Source organism: Arthrobotrys flagrans (genome assembly GCF_004000055.1).
Source record: "Arthrobotrys flagrans strain CBS H-5679 chromosome Unknown unitig_0, whole genome shotgun sequence".
Lineage (NCBI taxonomy): Eukaryota > Fungi > Ascomycota > Orbiliomycetes > Orbiliales > Orbiliaceae > Arthrobotrys > Arthrobotrys flagrans.
In genome coordinates, this window is record NW_027137550.1 from 4,850,582 (window position 1) to 4,870,285 (window position 19,704).

The window sequence follows — 19,704 nt, forward strand, 5'->3', positions numbered from 1 at the left end:
AATATAACGACTGTGAAATAGTACACAATGAGGTAGTCAACAAGCAGCCCGGCGCCATTGATGAAAGTTGCAGGTAATCCTTGTTACAATTCGTACAATACTCTTGCGTTTCTAGATCTATGGTAACGAAGGGTCATGGTCAAAAGCCATTTAAAGTTGAGGCCAGAACGAGCCCCAACTCCATATAGGTCGCTATTACCCTAGATAAGACATCTTTGTATAAGCTCCAACTTTGGAGCAGGCGAGCGTGAGCGGGGAATAGGAAGAGCAGTTGTCTCTTGCGGGGGGGGGGGGGCTACAGGTGCTAAGATGCAGGGTAGAAGGAATGATTCGCGTAGTTTCAATCTCATGATTTGGATGGTAATTACTCGTAGGTGCGATGCTTGGACGTCGGTAGTTAGGAGACGATGGTAAGTGTAGGTGAATATTATGGGCGAGTCTGAAAGGTAGTGCCAACTAAGTGTGGGCAAGATATCGATATCTCCAGGGCATAACCCATGAATTGAGCGAAACAAAACCTCTCCCCAGCATTCAAAGCAAAGGCATTGAAGGCTACAATTTCTAGAGTGAGTTGAAATCATATTTAGGCTCTTCACGTCTTTGCTTCCCCTACTAAAGCCCAAGTTAACTCCCCTGAAACACAACCGAGAGTGCAGGGCTGCGTTGAGAGTGCTGTATTAGGTATTCAAGGTGACACAAGGCTTAGGCTCCAAGTCTAAATTTAGTCTCGACGGCCTAAATTCTAGTCTTGGGGACCTCAACACAAGAAGGTTTCCCGAGCTAATTCCACACTTGGTATTCTCAAGGACCTTCTTCCAATACGGTCTTACTGCTAACTGCGATACTACCGATACAATTATTAGTTTGGCAATGGAAGCTTCGAGAGTATAATGACTGCAAGGTTTGTAGAGTTATTTCTATTTGCAGCTACCTGCAGAAATTTAAGGCTTTCACGCCAATGATAGATTATGTTGATATGTATCGGATAACACAAATCGACAATAGTGGTAACTCGATGACAAAAAATATTGAAAATCCACAACCCCGCTCGAAAGCTAATCAATAGTTACTTAGCTTCAAAGTATAGCAAAATTTGACCCATATTTTTGGCAATCTAGTTCTAGCAACGATGGCGAAACTACTTGACCCTAGCGACTACAAAGTTGGATGGATTTGCGCCTTACCTCTAGAGTTTACGGCTGCTGTCGCAGTACTCGACGCAATTCACTCAGATCTACCCCGCGACGAATATGACACCAACGCATACAAGTTTGGTAGAGTGGGCTACTGTAATATTATCGTTGCCGGCTTACCGTCCGGAGTCTACGGACTTACCTCTGCAACGACAGTCGCAACGAATTTGCGACGAAGTTTTCCGTCTGTCGCATCGTGCTTGGTCGTTGGAATTGGCGGCGGTGCCCCGCTTCTACCAAAGAATGACATTCGGCTAGGGGATGTCGTTGTGAGCCACCCTACACCGGGTTATGGGGGGGTGTTGCAATACGACTACGGAAAAACGGTACAGACAGGGAAATTCGAGCAGACGGGTGTTTTAAATAAACCACCTGATATATTTCTAGCAGCTATCACGAAGTTCAAGTCAGAATACCCGCCACTTGGAAATAAAAGTTTAGAAAAGGTTATTTCCCAGGTGTTGGATAGCGGCAGAGTCCCGATAGCCTTCTCTCGCCCATCCCTTGAAAGCGATGATAGACTTTTTAAAGAGTCTTACGACCATCCATCCGGCTACGAAACTTGCGATCATTGCGACCATAAAATGGTCGTAGATAGAACTCGCCGTCCGTCGGATCAACCCGAAATCCACTACGGCCTTATCGCATCCGCTAACCAGGTTATGAAGCATGGAGCTACCCGTCATCGTCTCAGTAAAGAAAAAGATATTCTCTGTTTTGAAATGGAAGCAGCCGGCGTCATGGACAAGATCCCATCCTTAATAATCCGCGGTATCTGCGACTATTCGGATAGCCATAAGAATAAAAGGTGGCAGTATTACGCAGCACTGGTGGCTGCAGTATATGCGAGGGAGTTGATCCTTCAGCTAGGTCCTCCTCCAGCTGCTAGGAAACTCGAAAACGAGGACCCGGGCCGACTGGGTGGCATCGGAACAAGAGATATATTTGAGTGTTTGCAAGCTCTCGGTGGAACGAACCCGATGGACGACAAAATCAGAATAGAACAATCGAAAGACAAACTCATCAGAGAGTCCTATTATTGGATCTTGAACGATCAGAATTTCCAACAATGGCTATGGTCGACAAGTAGACCTATTCTTCGTATTTCAGGGGATCCCGGTAAAGGAAAAACAATGATCATGATTGGCATGGTTGACCATATGACGGAGATTTTCGATCACGAAATAAACACGAGAGTTGCCATGTCCTTTTTTTTCTGCCAAGCGACGGATGGTCGTCTAAATAATGCAGTCTCTGTGCTGAAGGGCTTGATATCTCAACTAATCTCGAATCCCCGATACCCCGGCCTCGTTCGATACGTAAAGTCGGAGATTGCCCTACGTGGGAACGACTACTTCACCGGCCCAAATACACTTTCTGCTCTGCGGCGGGTATTTTCAAAAATTTTTGCTGACCCACAGTACGATTTTTTTTGCTTTATGGTAGACGCGTTAGACGAGTGTTCAGAGGGCCTTAACGAGCTCCTGGAGGTGATTTGCTCGACTTCAACAAACTCGCAGAAGGTTCGTTGGTTGACTACTAGCCGCAACCGCCCGGAAATTGAATCCCACTTCGAAAGCACGGGCTCTCAGCTTCAGGTCAGCTTAGAACTGAACAATAAGCACATCGGCATGACAGTTGATACCTATATAAATTCTAAAGTCATGGAGTTAGGTAAAAAGAAACGCTACCCTGCGAAAGTTCAGAACGAAGTCGATACCTTGCTGCGGGAGAAGGCGGGGGATACATTTTTATGGGTGCACTTAGCTTGCAAAGAACTGGAAAAGGCATATTCCTATAACGCGGTAGCGATTTTGAAAAATTTACCACCGGGGCTTAATTCATTTTACAAAGGATTGCTGGAGCAGATCAGTGGATCTTGTTACGACGAAAATGTCAAGTTTTGCTCTCAGATATTGTCTGCTGCGGTAGTAGCGTTTCGGCCTCTGAGTTTGCGAGAGATGGTAACGGTGGCCGGTCTCCCTTTGGCGATGGATGAAAATGATATCGAGGTCCAGGTCAAAAATTGCGGTTCTTTCCTCGCCATTCAACATGACACCATTTTTTTTGTTCACCAGTCAGCCAAGGACTTTCTAGACGAACAAGTCGGCTCGAATCTCGTTATACCCCGCGGGCTAGGACACCAACATCACGAAGTCGTCAACCGATGCTTACAGCAACTCCAAAGGGAATTGAAAATGGACATTTGCAACCTAAGCGATCCAAACTTCCCAACGAACGAACTGACAGCCAAACAAAGGGACCCGGTCATTCATCTTCGATACGCCTGCTACTATTGGGTAAACCACTTGGCGTTAGTGGGACCGCCCACGTCGACCGAGGCAGAGTTAGTATTAAGCTTTCTTAAAAAGCACCTACTACATTGGATGGAGTTGATGATAGTGTTGGATCCCGATTTCGAGACCGTTAATCTATTCAAGTACCTAGAAGATATAATGAGAGTAGGCCGTTCTTCAACTATGGTTTGCGGTTTCTATAACATCAAGATCTAAATAATTGCTTTTAGGGTGCACCAAATGAAAGTCTTAAGGAACTACTATACGACCTCAAACGATTTTCGCAATATCACCAAGCTTCAATAAGCGAAGCACCTTTGCAACTCTATTCTGCGTGCCTTGTCTTCTCTCCTGAGAATAGCATCATAAAATCACTATTTCGCCATATGATGCCAGAATGGATTCAGAGAACAACTTCATTACGGAAAGACTGGGGCTCCTTAGTCCAGGCTTTCGAACCTGATGCTGGTGCACGGGTCGGGAGGATTACTCTATCCAGCGACGACCGAATCCTCGCAATTGAAATTGCGAATAGAGGTTTCAAGTTATGGGATATATCTTCAGGGGCAATCCTACATTCCCTAGCGCCCCCCAATATCGACAGTGTGAGATCGCTACGGTTTTCGCCAGACAATAAATTCATTGCTGCCGTAACAAAATACCAAGTGAGTACATCTATTACAATATGGGATGTAGCGTCTGGAACCGGAAAGATTATCTACAGCAGAAATACCCCCGGAAGCATTGACCAATTCGAAACGTCGATGATTTGGATCCCTAGCAGCACCCCAACGTTAGTCTACGCGAACACACCAAAAGATCTAGTGCTGGTTCACACCGAATTGGACAAGGCTCCGGAGCCATTCATTCAGCCACAGGATATACAGTGTAGGCGAACCAAAAACGCCGGGGAAGCTCAGCTTTCCTTAGCCTGTAGTAATCTTGGCACCCATTTGGCATCTGGAGCTGAGAGCTTTGGTTTTATTTTATTGTGGGACGTGGTTTCTAGGGCTCCTTTAATGCGTATCGATATATCTCGCGTTGGCGTTGGGTTGCAGACATCTCAAGGAAGGACGCCAGGTGCTGAAATGCATATGCACAACCTCGAGAATGTAGAAAAATCGCGGAAAAAGGCTACCAAGAGTGGGCCACAAGGCGAAAAACAAACACGAGACCAGCTAGAATTGTGTTTCACTACAGATCATCAACTGCTTGTCGCAAGAGGGAAGGCACTTTATAAAGTGGGCGGCATAGGCACCAACAGCCCAAGTTTTGCGGAAATTGTCAGCTTTGATTCCTACGACGGACCGACACCTAGCTACCGACCCCAGTTTCTACAAAATGGATCGCGGCTTGCAATACGCATTTCCGCAGATATTCTCCGAATCTACGACACACATTCTGGGGGACTACTCCGATCTCTAAACATCTCGTTCGGACAGTATACGGTACTGAACTCTAGCATGTCACAGTATTTCATTGGAAAGCAGAGTGCAGTCCGAATACTCGATGTTCCTTCAGAAAATCTCCAACAGCTCCGGTCGTCCGAGAATATAATCCAAGAATATTATAATTTGGCGGTGTCTCCAAATTGGAAGTTCCTTGCTACGTGTCAAGGAAGCTCCATAATTGTTTGGGAGTATGGCTCGTCTACCCCACCGCGGCTATGGGATGCCCATGGGGGGGAGCACGCGTTTAAGCGCATCGATTGGCTTGAGTTTTCGCCAGACGGCGAGCAACTAGCATCCAGCACGAAGCAAGCTCTCAGCTTCTGGAGGACGAGATCTGGATCGCATGTACGCACTTTGCAAGATTGGCCCCGTCGTCTTTGGGAAGAAGCGGAAATTGAAAGATCTTCCCGTGACTGTTTGTGGAACTACGAATACATGAAGAAGGCCAAAACGCCCGCTGGTGACATAGTATCTACGGTTTTCTCATTTACTGGGAAGCTAGCAGTCCTGGGTAGCTGCGGTAGGGTTCAAGTCAGGATGTTCGATCCTAATTCAGACTCCGTATCGACACGCCGCCTATCTGGTTTTAATTCGGTTGACAGCACCTTTAGAGAGTTAGATATCATGAAGGTAATCATCAGATTTTCGCCTGATGGATCGTTGGTCATGACGCAAACCGAGTTCACAATCGAGCTCCGGAATGCAGCATCCGGGGAACTATATAGAACGTTCAACGGCTGGAACAAAAGTGTCATTGCGGCAGCTTTCTCCCCTACCGGCAAGCAGCTTTCCATGGCTTTCAGGGACAGCAGGAGTCGGACGGACACCCTGAACACTTTAACTTGGAGCTCTGGCCAAGATAGCGAATCTAGCGAAAGCAACACCCTCCCAAACCCGGAGGAATGGGCACACTGGGCTCAAAACCAGGTAATAATGACAGACGGTTCCATGATGATCCTGAAGTCAAGCGGAGGCTGGCTCTCAGTACCTTCTATGACTTACTTCCTACGATTTGATCACTGGCTATGCTTCCGGGGAAGACGGATTCTTGCTTTCCCTCCAGACGAGAAAATAGAGGTCACAGGAATTTACCAAAATACCGTGTTTCTCGTAACCAGCTCTGGAGCCATGATGACACTGGAGATCTCTCAGCTGGACAAAGATCTAGGGGTCCTCCACAATTCAGCTCGACGCTAGTCGTAGCATTCGTAGGATGATTTTGGCAAGAAAAAAGGATACACGTTTTTGCACCTTGGGAGATTGTATCTAAGACTTAGTCCAGTTATATAAATGCATAGTACTTACTTGGATAGACGGAATTATATCCTCCATACCTACCGTAGGGAATTCGGTGCGTTTTTCAGGACTCTCCTGTCTCAAAGACGTCCCAAAGGCCCTTTAAAACGGGTTTATTGCGGTCAAGCCCGATTCAAGACCGACTTTTATCCGACAGCCGGCTCGGAAGACGCACCCTTTCCCCCTACGGTATTCAGTATGGGTCACGCGAGGGAACTCCCGGCACCCTCGGCATATCCGGTAACCTCTCCCTCCCAGAACCAAACGTCCTACTATGCTGCTGCCCTCTTTTCCCCACTTGCATCGGCACCGGCGCCTCCAACTCCTGCCTCCGAATCTCCCTCAACGGCACATCACCCGCAACCTGATTCTCAAACACCCCGCTCCCACCAGCACCCCTCATCGCTCCTCCACCCCTTTCCCGCGCTGCTACCGCATTCCCCTGATCTTTAAAATACGGATTCCCCGTATTAGTATTACTCCTACTACCATTATTGGCTTCTAATTCTCCAACTTGTTGTAAAGTGTTTGGTCTTGAATATCCATGTCCTGTGTTATAGCCGTTAGGACCTGGTCCCCCGTCACCGGCGTAGCGGCCATATCCACCCGTATCGGGCCATCCCGTTTCCATCCTTCTTTTGTTCTTCGACCCTCTTTTATATAAAAACCACCCGATCAACGAGACAACGATCATAAATAATCCTACACCTCCACCTACGGCGCCTCCGATGATCACCATTCGATTGGAACTCCCGGATTTCGTAGATGGTGAGGACGAAGGTGGTGTACTGGTACTTGTAGAAGAGGGTATACGGTTCGAAGAAGTAGTTGTTGTATTGCTTCCCAACAGATCCGGATAATCCGGTGTTCCGGGAGGGCATTCATCGACCGAAAAGCTCCTAACGAGCATGCCGTTAAGATTTGCGCAGTCGCCGATGTTTATTTCTTTCGCAATGGGCTCTTGGGAGCAGTAGAGGTCTGCGTAGATGGTGACTTGATTGCCCCCACGGTCGTATCAGCCTTTTTATATTTATACTTTTTTTTGAATGCATGGCCGAAAGAAACGGGTAAGATAATTTACATACCCGCGCATCCTGGATCCAAAGACTCGATACTGACGGAAATAGTATTCGGCGTTGTAACACTCTGACATTCTCCATCCGTATGCCCGGGCTGCGGATTCCGCGGGCGGAAAACACAGTTCGCATCGGTAAAGGCGTTTAGGGTGCTTATCGCTTGTATTATCGGGGGGTATACGAGTAACGTTAAACCAAGGATCAAGGATTCGGGTAGGATGCGATTTGACGAAGCTCGTATCGACTTCATGTTGATTGATAGGGCCTAGAAAATATTGTGGATCTATATAAACGGAACAAGAACCAACGGGTTCGTTAGCGTTAATCGGATGCAGCTGTCTTTATCGAATTTCCGGTCCGGCCATTCTATTAAGAAGAAATGTAAACGCAAGAGATGGAAAGCGGCCACATTTTGATCGGAGAACGAAAGCACAATGCTATTATATATATCCCATCCAAAAGTGTAACCAGATCGTCCCAGCCGGATGGGGAGGCAGCCATTGACGGTATATGCGTGACCATCTGTGACCGGTAATGTACTACGGACTCTCGTTCGTTCGCATGTTTCGGTATAGCAAATGCACCTAATTTGCAGAATCTCGTCCACGGTGGCTTTGGTAGCACGAAACTCTAAACCGACAGAAAGTAGTAAAAGCCACAGCCTCAAGTCACACTCAAGTCAAAAGATGTCAAGAACGCCGTTCCTAAAGCCTGGAAACATGCATGCGGCTGAAAGGAAAAAGACTTTCTTGCGGTCAAACCATGGTATGGCTGCCAATAAATATGCGCCGCAATGCACGTTTGTACACACGGATATTTGGATTTCCTTGCGATCCTGTTGACCAATAGAAACATTGGATGGTGTATTCCATGGTGATAAGAGAGCACACGGCCCGGAACATGCCAAGCCAATGAACTGTCAGCGTCCTTTTTATGAGGAATGTTTACAACTTTCCCGTGTGCGAGGGTGTGGAAGGCCTGGACGTCGTGGTACAAAAGGGATCTTAGAAATCTGGAATTCCCCCGCAAAAGCAGCTGCTATGTCGTCGCGCAGCGTACCAACCGAGTAACGAAAAGTTAAACGTCGTTAGTTCTTGGCGGGACGGGATGAATATCGACGGGTGAGATTCCTTACGAAACTAAAAAAATGAGGCTGAAAATTCAAAGTATCAGTTATCATATAAACTTGGCCAGGGTCAGGGTAGAAGACAAAGACGCACAAATCAATCGATTCATACCTACCACTTAAACTTAACCCGTAGAGAGGGCACCCTTCATCCACTTCGAACTAGAATAACCCTGGCTCAACATTTTAATTCGGTGCCCTTGATCGGGTCGGAATATAATGAAAAAAAGAGTATCTTGTTTTGCCAATTTGCTTGCTGCAGTTATCTCCTAGGTTCCCGCCTTTATCACAAAGTACTATGCATGCGAAAGATATTTCATGAATGATGACCCTCGCTCGCCAGTTTCTTTCTCCGATCTAACTGCCACCCAGTAGATGCCAGTATATTTAAACAGTTATCGGAGTCGTAGGCTCGATATAAAAGATGAAGTATTAAATAAGCATATGTATGATCAAAACTCCACTCTCACAATCCCAAAACACCCACATCACCCGGTAAAACTGTAAAAGAAAACCTCCAACCCATCCCCATCCCCCGCCGGCAAATTCTACGAGGTTCCAAACTGCACCGTACACCTCCACTCTCCCGTCGTCAACGCCCTCGTCACAAAAAACGCATTATACTGCACCTCCTCCGCCCTCGCCTTCTCTGCACACTCCGCTACAGCATTACAAAACCGCCATATCTCCCGAGAACGCAAATATCTTCTCCGGATATCCAAACGCCGCACCGCTATTTAATCCGTCGCTTTTGATCTTCTTGCTACAGCCTGTGAGGTATAGTTTGTATCGTGGGATGCATGAAGAGGTATCGAGTGATGACGGCCGTGGAGGTTACCGTGGTGGGAGTATAGACTATAATGGATTCGGTGGTAAATTCCGTAGCGGTCGATGTTTCTGTTAAAATCTTCAAATCGGTTTCGATGGAGATCGATGTTTCGATGGCATTGTCGGTCTTGATGGTTGTTGCTGTGACGCCTGCGATATCGACGTATTTTGTCGTTGGCTTGAGGGTAGATGTCTTTGCGATTGTGACCGTCTTGACGAGGGTGTTCTTGGTGGTTGTCCTTTTGATAAGAACTGTCTTGGTCTTTGGTTGGAGCCCGAAGAGGCAGTCTATGCAGTGGCTCAAGGTGTTAGAGACGTGATGCACTATTCTTTGGCAGTTGAGCGAAAATGCTTACAGCAAGCTGCGGAAGGGCACTTGTAATCAAATTTGATATTTCTTTCTTGAGCCCCGCGTCGACGCTGACGATAGTCGTGGTTGGGACCGTTGCAGCGTATTCAGTCGTCATGACCGTCTCAGCAGCTGGTTTAGTAATATCACAAGTTGGAAAAATATCTAAAACACTGGATTGTCTCCAGATATTGAATCTTAAGCTTACGGGCTATGCTCCGTTGCGAGATAAGTATCCAAACTCGTCTCGGTTTGAGTCGCCGTTTCGGTATCGGCTAGGTGGATAGCGTCTGTAGAGGTAACAGTGCCGGTCGAAGTCACGGTATCGGTCTTGACAACGATAAGCCCCGTTCTGGTGATTGTTTTTGTGGATTGTTGAGTTTTCCAGGCGGTTTTTGTCGACGTCAGTTTTTTGGTGATTGTTGCCCAGCTGGTAGAAGTTGCGCTGCATCGCGGCGGTTGTTTTCGCGCTATTGTTTGCATCTTCGTTACCATTTTTTCGAGATCGTATGATCACTAAATCTACCGATAGGTGCAAAAGATCGGCTTACGGAACAGGCAGCTACAGCGTTTTTCCCTTTCGTTCGGAGCTGCCTTATCACGGTTTTGCAATCATAACATTGACCTGAGACCACGGGCAGCGAAAAGCCCAACGGTAAGAAAAGAAAGGAACTTCATATTTGGAGCAAACGAGCGACAATTCGGTCCGTCTTCGATTCAAACCCTTAACGATTCCATATGAACGACATGGGAAGGGATATTTCAATTCATACAAAGCGAGCGTGAAAGACAGCCCAAGTGGCAAAACACTTCAACACCGCCCAGAACTTTTCGAAGGATTACATTCCATCACGAGCATTTATATTGCCCCTGGTCTGACCCCCCCAATTGTTTGATTTCCATCGATCGTGTGTAATTTAGACGAGCGCCCAGGGCTCGCCACGCCACCGTGCTATGCGGCAGTCGGAATGTGTGTTGTTGCTGTTGGATCAAGCCACCGAAGCTTGGCGCGAGAAGCGCCCCCTTTGAGACTGCGGCTGAACTTCACTTACGTAAGGTGCGGACAGATTTCGAGCTTCGTTTTCAGACATGGCCGTAGTTATGATATGATGTCTACGAGAGTAGTAAATACTAATTGCCGTTAGAGAGAACCGTGGTCCTTATACATGTCCGTTCGGTACTCTAAATGTGATGTTGAAAACAGTTTTCGTAACAAGTCGACCTAAAAGGTCGCAACGCAGAGAATCCTCATTATGTACATCACGTGACCGCTACAGTCTTTCGTCCTCCGAAACCTCAACCTCCAAAGCCACCTCAACCGCAACCACCGCAACCACCGTCATGCCACCCACGGGCACCAAACGCCCATTCTCCGGTTCCTCCGGAGGCCCCCGTTCCGGTCCAAAACCTCAATCCCACAATCCCGCCCAACAACCAGCACCGACAGGCCCCTACATCTCCGCGTTCACCCAATTCCGTAACGAACTGGACGCCCACCAAGACCGTCGCGAACGGATCATTAAAGCCAGTCGCGATATTACGGCCGCCAGCAAGAAGATGTGAGCAACGAACCCACCTCTCCTATCGCTATAAAGAGCAGTTCTTCTGATATGTGTTATTTTAGCATATTCTCCCTCCAACGCCTCCGCCCCCCGACCCTCCCGATCACAACCCCGCTCCCCCACCACATCAACAACGAAATACTCCAATACGAATCCAAAATCCAACACCTCCTAACCTCCCTCCTCCCCGACCTCCAGGGCCTCGATGGGAGCAGATGGCAGCGACAAATCTCTCCCGGATTGCAAGAATACATCGAAGCAATCTCTTTCCGTCACTACCTTCTTAAGAGGAAGGTTATCGAATGGAAGGAGGCGGAGTGGTACGTTTGTGGGCTGAATGGTGAACAAATCCTCGGTAGGGAGCAGAGCGATGAAGGGAAAGAAGACGTGGAGATGACAGATGTTGTTTCTACGCAGACAACCGAGGGTTCTACCACGGAAGGAGAAAAGAAGGAGGAACAAAAGAAAGAACTGAAGGGTATTCAACTGTCGAAAGAAGACTACATCCTCGGCCTCTTCGACATGACCGGAGAAATGATGCGGTTCGCGATCACGAGCGTAGCAACGACTCCACTCTCCCAGCTTCTAAACACCGCAGACACCACCTCCGGCGACGTAAAAGGGACAAGTACCCCACAATGTCTCCTCCGAGATCTACGAAGCCTGAGATCCTTGTTCGAATGTATGGACATGGGGTTTTCGGCGTTCGGAAAGGATGCGGAGAAGAAGTTGGGGGTTATGCAGGATTCTGTGGTCAAGGTTGAGTATGCTTTTTATGGGATGGTGGTCAGGGGGAGTGAGAGGCCTGAGGGGTGGGTTGCGGAGGTCGATGCCGCTGAGAATGAATGATCGTGCCAAGCGGTTTCGCGAATTTAGCATGGATTCGGCGTTTCATGGTTTAAGGGAAAGGCGTATTTTAGAAAAGTTCGAGCTTTGGAATAATAAAAAGAATTACTTTTCATCGATCGATCTCGATATGATTGATACTATCAGCTCCCGTTATTTCGATTACATCCCGCCGCGCTAACAAAACCCCATCTGCATCACGGCCCCCTTCACTACCCAATTTTGAATAAAACCTATTTCCCGGTCGAGTAACCTACCTCTCCCCATTCAACCTCCTCGCCCTAACCTCCCTCAACGCCCTACTCCCACTGATCGCCGCAACCGGCATCAAAACCGCCACGGCACCAAGCGTCTGAAAGATATTAATCTTCAAATAATACGCCAAAAACACACCCTCAAACGCCAACAAACTTCCAAAGAATAGCGGGTGAGCGATAGGACTTGCCGCCAGGCTTTTCGGAAGATGCGAAACGTTGGCCGATAATGCGAACCACTGCACGTATAATATTAGTTAAACTCTACCGGCGGGGTCAAGTATGGATGTTGGGGAACATACGGCACCGAATAATACCGGCAAACACCCCGCCACGGCTGCCAAAAACACCAACGAAATGATCTTTGGCGGCGACCGTGGTTCCGCGCGGAATATATGATGGATTTCGTCTAATTTTTGGTATTTCAGCGGCGGTGATGGTAACGCCTTCTTCGCAGCTGCATCGAGTACCGGTGTAACCTTTGCGATTTCGATGGATAAGGGGGAGGATTGTCCGAACGATCCCAATGCCACCGTGAGGCTTAGCGAAGGAGAGGTTAGGAGGGCGATTGGGATGTCTTTTTGGGCCTATATTTCGGGTATACGTCAGAGACTGGTAATTTCCGATGCGTGTACATGGGAATCGGAGCTCTTACGAGGTCCAATCTAGCTTTTCCGGACTCCTTAACATCGAATGCGAAGAAGCTCTCCAATTCCGAACTCGTATCTTTGACGAACAGAAAAAGCTGGTGTGGACGTTTGGCGACATCACCTTCCTTCGTCGTAAGCAGTATCTTTAACGAATCCGTAGTCTTTAACGTTAATGCATCGGATATCGGGGATGTGGTCGTAAATCTATCATACAAACATATTAAATCCACATCCGTCCGTCCGATTGATCCCGTACAGGTTGGTTATTCAAGACATACCGCTGCTTAGCACCCGCCTCCGCGCCCTTCTGCGAGATCTGGAGCGTGGCGTCGGTGAATGTCCACGAGGAAGGGGTTACGGCGGAGATCAATTGGCCGAATAGCAGGCCCGCTGCTAGCAGATTCGAGGGAGAAGGGAGGAGCTTCATGATTGGTATTTTTTGGGGAGGATTGGATATGGTGACGTTATAGTCGATTTCGCGGTGGTTTGGGTTGTGGTGGTGGATTCGGGTTACGTGTCTTGTGTTCGATTGCCGCGAATGCCGCATTGCCGCGGGTCGAACGCAGGTGCCCCGTGCGGCATACGGCATCCAATATTTGTAATCTCGTGCAATATAAAACAGACAGCCGAAACGGGACAAAAAATTACTTATAACGACCAAGCTAGGGTCCTAGTAAGTGTATAAAAACACTCACAATTAAATTTCTCGGCCTTCGAAGTTGCAGTGAGACGAATGCAGCGAGTTAAATGCGTACAGAATAAGCTAATGTTGGCAAGTTGGATAACAAAGATATGGTTCTTTGAAAACCGGCCGAATCTTCCAAGTTGGCTATGACTTTGTCTTTCGATATGATTCCATTTGTTTTGTGCTTTACCGCTTGTGCTCCAACTAGGGCGTATGTATGGGCGTTTTTTATCCTTTCAGCGGTTCATAGTTCCGACTCGGCTCGAACAAATATTCAAGACCCCAATACCTATCCTCGAAGTGACCTGCTCCGTCGACCGCCACCGCTTCTCCAACTTTGAGTCCTCAATGGACCATCAAGCCTCCCACCCATCACTCCCCAAGCCCCAACCGAAGAAACTGTTCTCGGACGCCGAGCGTCAGCAAGATTCCGAGAATCTAAGCTTTGACTTAACGGATCTCTACCAAACCCGAAGGATTCGAATGACGCAGGGGGGGTTGCTTATGGATCAAAACGATTCCAGATATATGGATCCCATCCGGACATTTGTCACACAGATGAAAAATTGGCCGTGGGATTATAAATACCCCCCCTTTTGGCCGTTACCGGATCATTTGAGATGCTAGGGGAAGTGGTTCTTGGGGAGCCGGTCCGGTTCCTTTGTTAATTGTTATTGCGGGGTACATTATCCACGCTCGATTCTTCTTCGGAATGCGCAAAACCCAAAGACTATGCGTGGAGTATTTTAGGCATCTGCTCGAACGGATATACTTTCGGGGAGAAGCAAAATCGACAGGACTATACACCATAGCGAGAGTGGGAATCCTTACGGAAGTCAGGGGAGTTTTATTCTTCCAAGAAAAAAAAGAAAGATAGAAAAGAAATGCGGGAATTCCTTTACATCTCCTCGGGCCCCATGATATCGATGGTACTCTGCTTCGATTTCATGGACTTTGCGTTTTATATTGTCAAATAATCACTGCGTTAACTTGAGGAACTTTGGAAGTCCTGTGGATTTCCGAGAGCCCCCGGCTGGCTAGCGTCTATGTGACGAACGTGGATCATGATTGAAACATTCCTAAAATCACAAATAGAGTGACAGTTGATGAAGCTATTCGCCGAAAGCTGATTCTACTCCAACTCGATTGCGTAATTATATAATTTCGAATATTTCCTCACTTTGTTGTAAATAATGTGTTGTCGCACCCCAATCATCATCGCCGCACAAAATCATCCCGTTGGTCAGCAGCCATTCTAGATTCCGCATCCCTCTGATCCACCCCACACCACCACCATAAACCCTCCAAAATGTCGACCAGCTTCCCCTAACCCTACCTCACGTCATCAAATCAAACATCCACGGGAGGTTTTTCGCGCAAATGTTCATCGGAATCGCCGCCCTATTCCTCGCGGTAGGCGCGTACATCTACAAAGAACGCCTCACTCCCCACGAACTTCTCGCACGCCTTACGAATTCCTTTACATCCTGGGGTGCTGCTGGTGGGCAAAGGACTATTACGGATGGATCTGATAATACAGAATTAATAGAATTGGATAAGGTTGGGAAAGGAAGGGATGGAACTGCCGATATATCTGGTCTACCGAGTGGGAGGGATAAGGTTGATACGGTGGTTACAGAAGATGGAGACGAAGAGGAGGATCCGACGACACCGACTGCTCCCGTTAAAATAGAACTTTCGATACCTGATGTTGAAACGGGGGCACGGACGAAAAAGGGCAAGGCGAGGAGAATACCAGACGACGACTCGGATGAAGACCTAGCAGTACCGATGTTCCCGGCCTTAAACTCAGCACAGAGGGCAAGCAAGCCGGTATCAATACCACAGGCGCCGTCGTTGGTAGTACCCGGTGGTATGGGGCCACCACCGCTACCGGTTCCAAAGCTTGCTGCGGGACCACCATCATCATCTCCACCGAGTCTGATGCCGCCGCCTCCGATACCGATACGAAGGCCGACCGGTTCGAGTTCTGCTGCAAGTGCCAGAAATGCTCAATACGCTCGACCCGGTGCATCCTCATCCTCATCACTAGCTGTCCCACCGTCAGCATCCTCCCTCTCGGTTCCACCTTTAGGCATCCCCCAACCATCCTCCCTCCAACTCCCCCCCACGCACTCCCACCCCCCACCGAAGCCTCGTCAAAAAGTCCTCCTAACCCCAGGTCATTCCCCCCTCGACTGGGCAAACCACCAGAAAACCCTCCCTTACACCCCACTCCGCCGCATTACTCCTTCCGAACTCTCAACCCACGGTGCTCGAAAAAACGAAACAAAGACGTATTGGACAGTACTAGAAGGTAGAGTTTATGATATGACGCCTTATCTACCGTATCATCCGGGAGGGGAGAAGGAATTGTTAAGGGTGGCGGGGAAGGATGGAACCAAGTTGTTTAATTTGACGCATTCGTGGGTTAATTGGGAGAATATGTTGAGGGGCTGTGAGGTTGGGATATTGGTCAGTGAGAATGAGGGGTCGAAGATGGGGTGTGGGGGGGAGGAGGATTTGGAGACTATGGATTGAGAAGTTAAGTTGCAATTTTGGGGTGTACGATAAAGCATGTCCATTTGATCTCACGGCTACATTATCATAAGATGGCGTTTGTGGCTATTCGTTTGTTTTTGCTCTTGGCTTTGTGCTTAGTTTTGTTATCTTTGAGAGTGGCGTATTTGTGGCCCGGTAGAAGTATATACACTAGAGCCAACCTAATATAGAGGTACTGGTATCATAGTAGACTCAAATGGAGCATCAGAAATAGCATAAATATCATGCGCCAAGACATCCCCCTGCGCTAATTGAGGGTAATAAATTCATCCCCGCAGGCGCTCGTTAGGGGAAGTAAGCAAAACTAAACTACGTACTAACAATACCAAAAGTTCTCCGATAGAAAATCATCGCATTAGTCAGGATTCCATATCAACAAATAGACGGCTCGATCTATAGGGTACTACCATTACGTAAGCAACCTCGCTGAGACAAAGCTAAGTCTATCTCAACGACAGCGACAACACGATTCAATGGTCGTCAAGCAGGAGAGAACTTGCGATTCACTTTTTTTGTTTTTTTCAAAGTCCGGACGATCGCTCTTGATCCTTTAACCTTCCCAAGAGCTAGAATCATTTTACAAACGGCACATTTTTGATATTTAAGTGTCGAGCAGCCAGTTTCACGGGATCATGCTTTCGATGGTTCTCAATGTAGTACGAAGACCCCGCTGTGCCCTCTTCCTATTCACGGCCGCATTCCCCCTCGAGCTTCCATTCCATATCCTCCCTCTCCCCCTCGCCGCTCGTAAGCTCAGCGTCGTAAATTCCGAAGGATCGGCACCTGTTGTATCAAAATTCAAGAGTACAACTTTAACAATAGGCGCTACACCCTTCATCCTCAAATCGTCAAAGACCTCAGAGAAGGCATCGATCCATGAAATATCATCCGAAAAACGTTCCCCGATTAAAGCTGCGCCTACCACGATTATTAAGCGCGGGGGCGTCGATATTAATGCCGTAAGCAAGCTGAACCATTCAATCTCGGTGCTGGCAGTTCTAAATATTGTTGCGTTCACGTTCCGCGGCATTTTATTAGAGTTCAGCCTGAGGATTTGGAACACTAAGAAGATCGACGGCAGACGAAATCCGTTCCCTGTCATCCCCGGGGGCCGCTTCTAACGCCCATATCAAGGAGATCGTGGGATGCTTGGCGCAATGGATCAAATCCGCGCCAAAGTCTCGACATTGGGCTGGAAGTCTTATGCTAGTCCCCTTGATTACTATTGTTGAGCTGCTGCCTACTGCCACCCATGTCCTGAGAGTAGATAGGAGCTGTGCGTCGACGATATAGCGGTTTGGTTCGCTCCGTCGGTTGCTCAGAAATTTGCAGTATCGTAAGCTAGCTTCAGGTTCGATATATTTAGTTTTGCTGACGAAGTCTAGTGCTGAAGATAGTTGCAGATCTCGGATCCCAGGAGATATTTCGTCTGAATGAGTTTAGAATCCGTGTTCGGGTCTATGGTATATTAGACTTTGAACTCAAACTTACCGACGAGAAGGCTTTGTATGCTGGCCTGGGTACGGGAAACGTTCGCTATCATAATATGCATATCCCTTAACTCTGCTTGCGATGCCGCTAACGCGAGTTGGTCTATTTCTCGGGACTGCTCTGATATGTCCTCAAGGATATCTTTGAATTGTAATGCAAAGGGCTCGGTTATCGAGGATACTGCCCGTTTCGAGGTAGGTTGTCGGTACCATTTGACCGCCCTCATGAGGAATTTGATTATATGTGTGTACAGTACCTGAATCGAATGCCGTATCTGTGCTGTTGGGTAAAGTATAGCCCGAAGCTCGGTACGTAGGAGAGTTTCGGCAATTTTCGTGATTCCCTTTGCTAGTTGTATGGCGAGTTCTTCATGGTTCATGATTCCCTATACACGTAGATATAAGTTATAATTAATTTTTTTTTCTTCTTAAAAAAAGGAATTATATTAAATAAAAACTTCTTATTATAAACCTCTATAGCATTGTGATTCCATAAAAATGTCTCAAAAAACCGAATACGGTTGGGAACCCGAACGACATCCCATACAATACATGATTTTCAAACAGCAGTTAACCTGAGATGAGATCGTTAGTGAATTGGAATGAAACGAGCCCTCCACCCCCGAGGGTTAAGTAAACCGACATTGAACCGCCGAATCAGCGATTGTCTGCAATCATCCCGGGTTAGCTGCAGATATCGTTTGGATTCCCAATCATATTTAGTTTTTTGAGATATTTTTATAAAGTTATAAGACTATAAAAGTTTATAAGTAAGAAATTTTTTAATATAATTACCTTTTTTACGATGTTGTAGTTGCGAAGCCTTTTCGAAAAAATGATACGAAGGTGTGTTCATATCGTTCGCTGTAAATGGGCCCGAATATGAAAAAAAGACAACAGCAACTTCCCCTCAAACTACACGCTACTACCGTGCATGGGGAAAAGACATATACAAAACAGATACAGAATCAAACCCAAAGAACGATAGAATCTAGCCAGACGAGTTCTAACGAGTCTTCCTTACATATACGAGAACCTTCAATATCAAAAAGCGAGCCTACAGCCTATACGATTCCAAAACTTGATTCTACGAGTTGCCGCCCTAATCCAATGTCGCTAGGGACAGCTTCTAGCGAGCTAGTGGATATGAATGAAGTTTTTAGCCTTCGGGAAAGAATAAAACAGCTTGAGGGTCAAGTGGCAGAACTCCAAAAGCCAACTCTTTCCCAGAAGCAGACACTATATCGTATATTTTGCGGCAGAGAGAGGCCAACAACCTTCTTTGATAGGCCCCGAGCTAGGAATACGCGGCCAAAGAGCCAACATTACGAAGCAGGTATCCCCATCCCGGACGAAAAAGCCTATTTTCGGAGAAATAGGCACATACACCTTGTTGTATACCATGATTTCGAGTGTTGTGGTTCTTCAACGCCTGCTATCAAAAGATCAGAATATGAAAGCTCCATTGCCTCAACAGACACAGAGGATGAAGTTGAGCCCGGAGTGAGAAAGTATCCATTTTCGATTATCTCGGGAGAATTCAGCGTGCTCCTTACAGTTCTTCAGACCAGAGCAAGTATTAAAGACTGGAACCATGGATTCAAACTTTATCAGCATATTTTCGGACCTCACAACTGTATCCTTCGCCACCTTGACCTCATCAGAGCCACGATTTCCACCTCCGGCCCTCAGGAACAATATCTATTGAATCTTTTGTTCGACTTTATAGAAGAGATTTTTGGCTTCGAATTCCAGCATGCAACTCAACTGTTCGGCCAAGGTTATGTCTCACGAGATACACTTTGCTATCTAATGGGTCCTGAAGATGTCATAATTACAGAAGACAAAGCGCATCGTCTCCAAGCTTACGTAGTGGCGACCTGACCATCTGTGGGTCTTGGCAATAAGGTATCCTTCAGGGCGTGGTCATGGAAATTTACTGGAGTTTTCGAGAAAAACGAAATCGAGATATCAATGAATTTGGACGATATTTTCAGAGACTGTGGCAATATTAAGATTAACAAACTAAAGTACTACCC

The 19,704-nt window shown here is 47.2% G+C and overlaps 7 protein-coding genes across 7 annotated transcripts; 4 read left to right on the top strand and 3 right to left on the bottom strand.

Moving 5' to 3' along the window:
• Window positions 1-1,129: 1,129 nt before the first annotated feature.
• Window positions 1,130-6,138, top strand: DFL_004448 (uncharacterized protein; the record flags this gene model as incomplete). Its single annotated transcript, XM_067633544.1, has 2 exons — window positions 1,130-3,655; window positions 3,721-6,138. 2 exons carry the CDS (start codon window positions 1,130-1,132, stop codon window positions 6,136-6,138), a joined length of 4,944 nt encoding a protein of 1,647 aa, XP_067491702.1.
• Window positions 6,139-6,430: 292 nt separating this feature from the next.
• On the bottom strand, window positions 6,431-7,563 carry DFL_004449 (uncharacterized protein; the record flags this gene model as incomplete). Its single annotated transcript, XM_067633545.1, has 2 exons — window positions 6,431-7,230; window positions 7,323-7,563. The coding sequence occupies 2 exons, from the start codon at window positions 7,561-7,563 to the stop codon at window positions 6,431-6,433; spliced, it is 1,041 nt and encodes a 346-aa protein (XP_067491703.1).
• Window positions 7,564-9,202: 1,639 nt separating this feature from the next.
• DFL_004450 (uncharacterized protein) lies at window positions 9,203-10,099 on the bottom strand (the record flags this gene model as incomplete). The annotated part of the gene is made up of 2 exons (XM_067633547.1): window positions 9,203-9,506; window positions 9,825-10,099. 2 exons carry the CDS (start codon window positions 10,097-10,099, stop codon window positions 9,203-9,205), a joined length of 579 nt encoding a protein of 192 aa, XP_067491704.1.
• Window positions 10,100-10,957: 858 nt separating this feature from the next.
• On the top strand, window positions 10,958-12,027 carry DFL_004451 (uncharacterized protein; the record flags this gene model as incomplete). The annotated part of the gene is made up of 2 exons (XM_067633548.1): window positions 10,958-11,175; window positions 11,241-12,027. The coding sequence occupies 2 exons, from the start codon at window positions 10,958-10,960 to the stop codon at window positions 12,025-12,027; spliced, it is 1,005 nt and encodes a 334-aa protein (XP_067491705.1).
• Window positions 12,028-12,277: 250 nt separating this feature from the next.
• DFL_004452 (uncharacterized protein) lies at window positions 12,278-13,355 on the bottom strand (the record flags this gene model as incomplete). The annotated part of the gene is made up of 4 exons (XM_067633549.1): window positions 12,278-12,517; window positions 12,581-12,865; window positions 12,934-13,132; window positions 13,207-13,355. The coding sequence occupies 4 exons, from the start codon at window positions 13,353-13,355 to the stop codon at window positions 12,278-12,280; spliced, it is 873 nt and encodes a 290-aa protein (XP_067491706.1).
• A 1,638-nt stretch (window positions 13,356-14,993) lies between these two features.
• DFL_004453 (uncharacterized protein) lies at window positions 14,994-16,154 on the top strand (the record flags this gene model as incomplete). Its single annotated transcript, XM_067633550.1, has 1 exon — window positions 14,994-16,154. One exon carries the CDS (start codon window positions 14,994-14,996, stop codon window positions 16,152-16,154), a length of 1,161 nt encoding a protein of 386 aa, XP_067491707.1.
• A 653-nt stretch (window positions 16,155-16,807) lies between these two features.
• On the top strand, window positions 16,808-17,225 carry DFL_004454 (uncharacterized protein; the record flags this gene model as incomplete). Its single annotated transcript, XM_067633551.1, has 2 exons — window positions 16,808-17,134; window positions 17,214-17,225. The coding sequence occupies 2 exons, from the start codon at window positions 16,808-16,810 to the stop codon at window positions 17,223-17,225; spliced, it is 339 nt and encodes a 112-aa protein (XP_067491708.1).
• Between the last annotated feature and the right edge of the window lie 2,479 nt (window positions 17,226-19,704).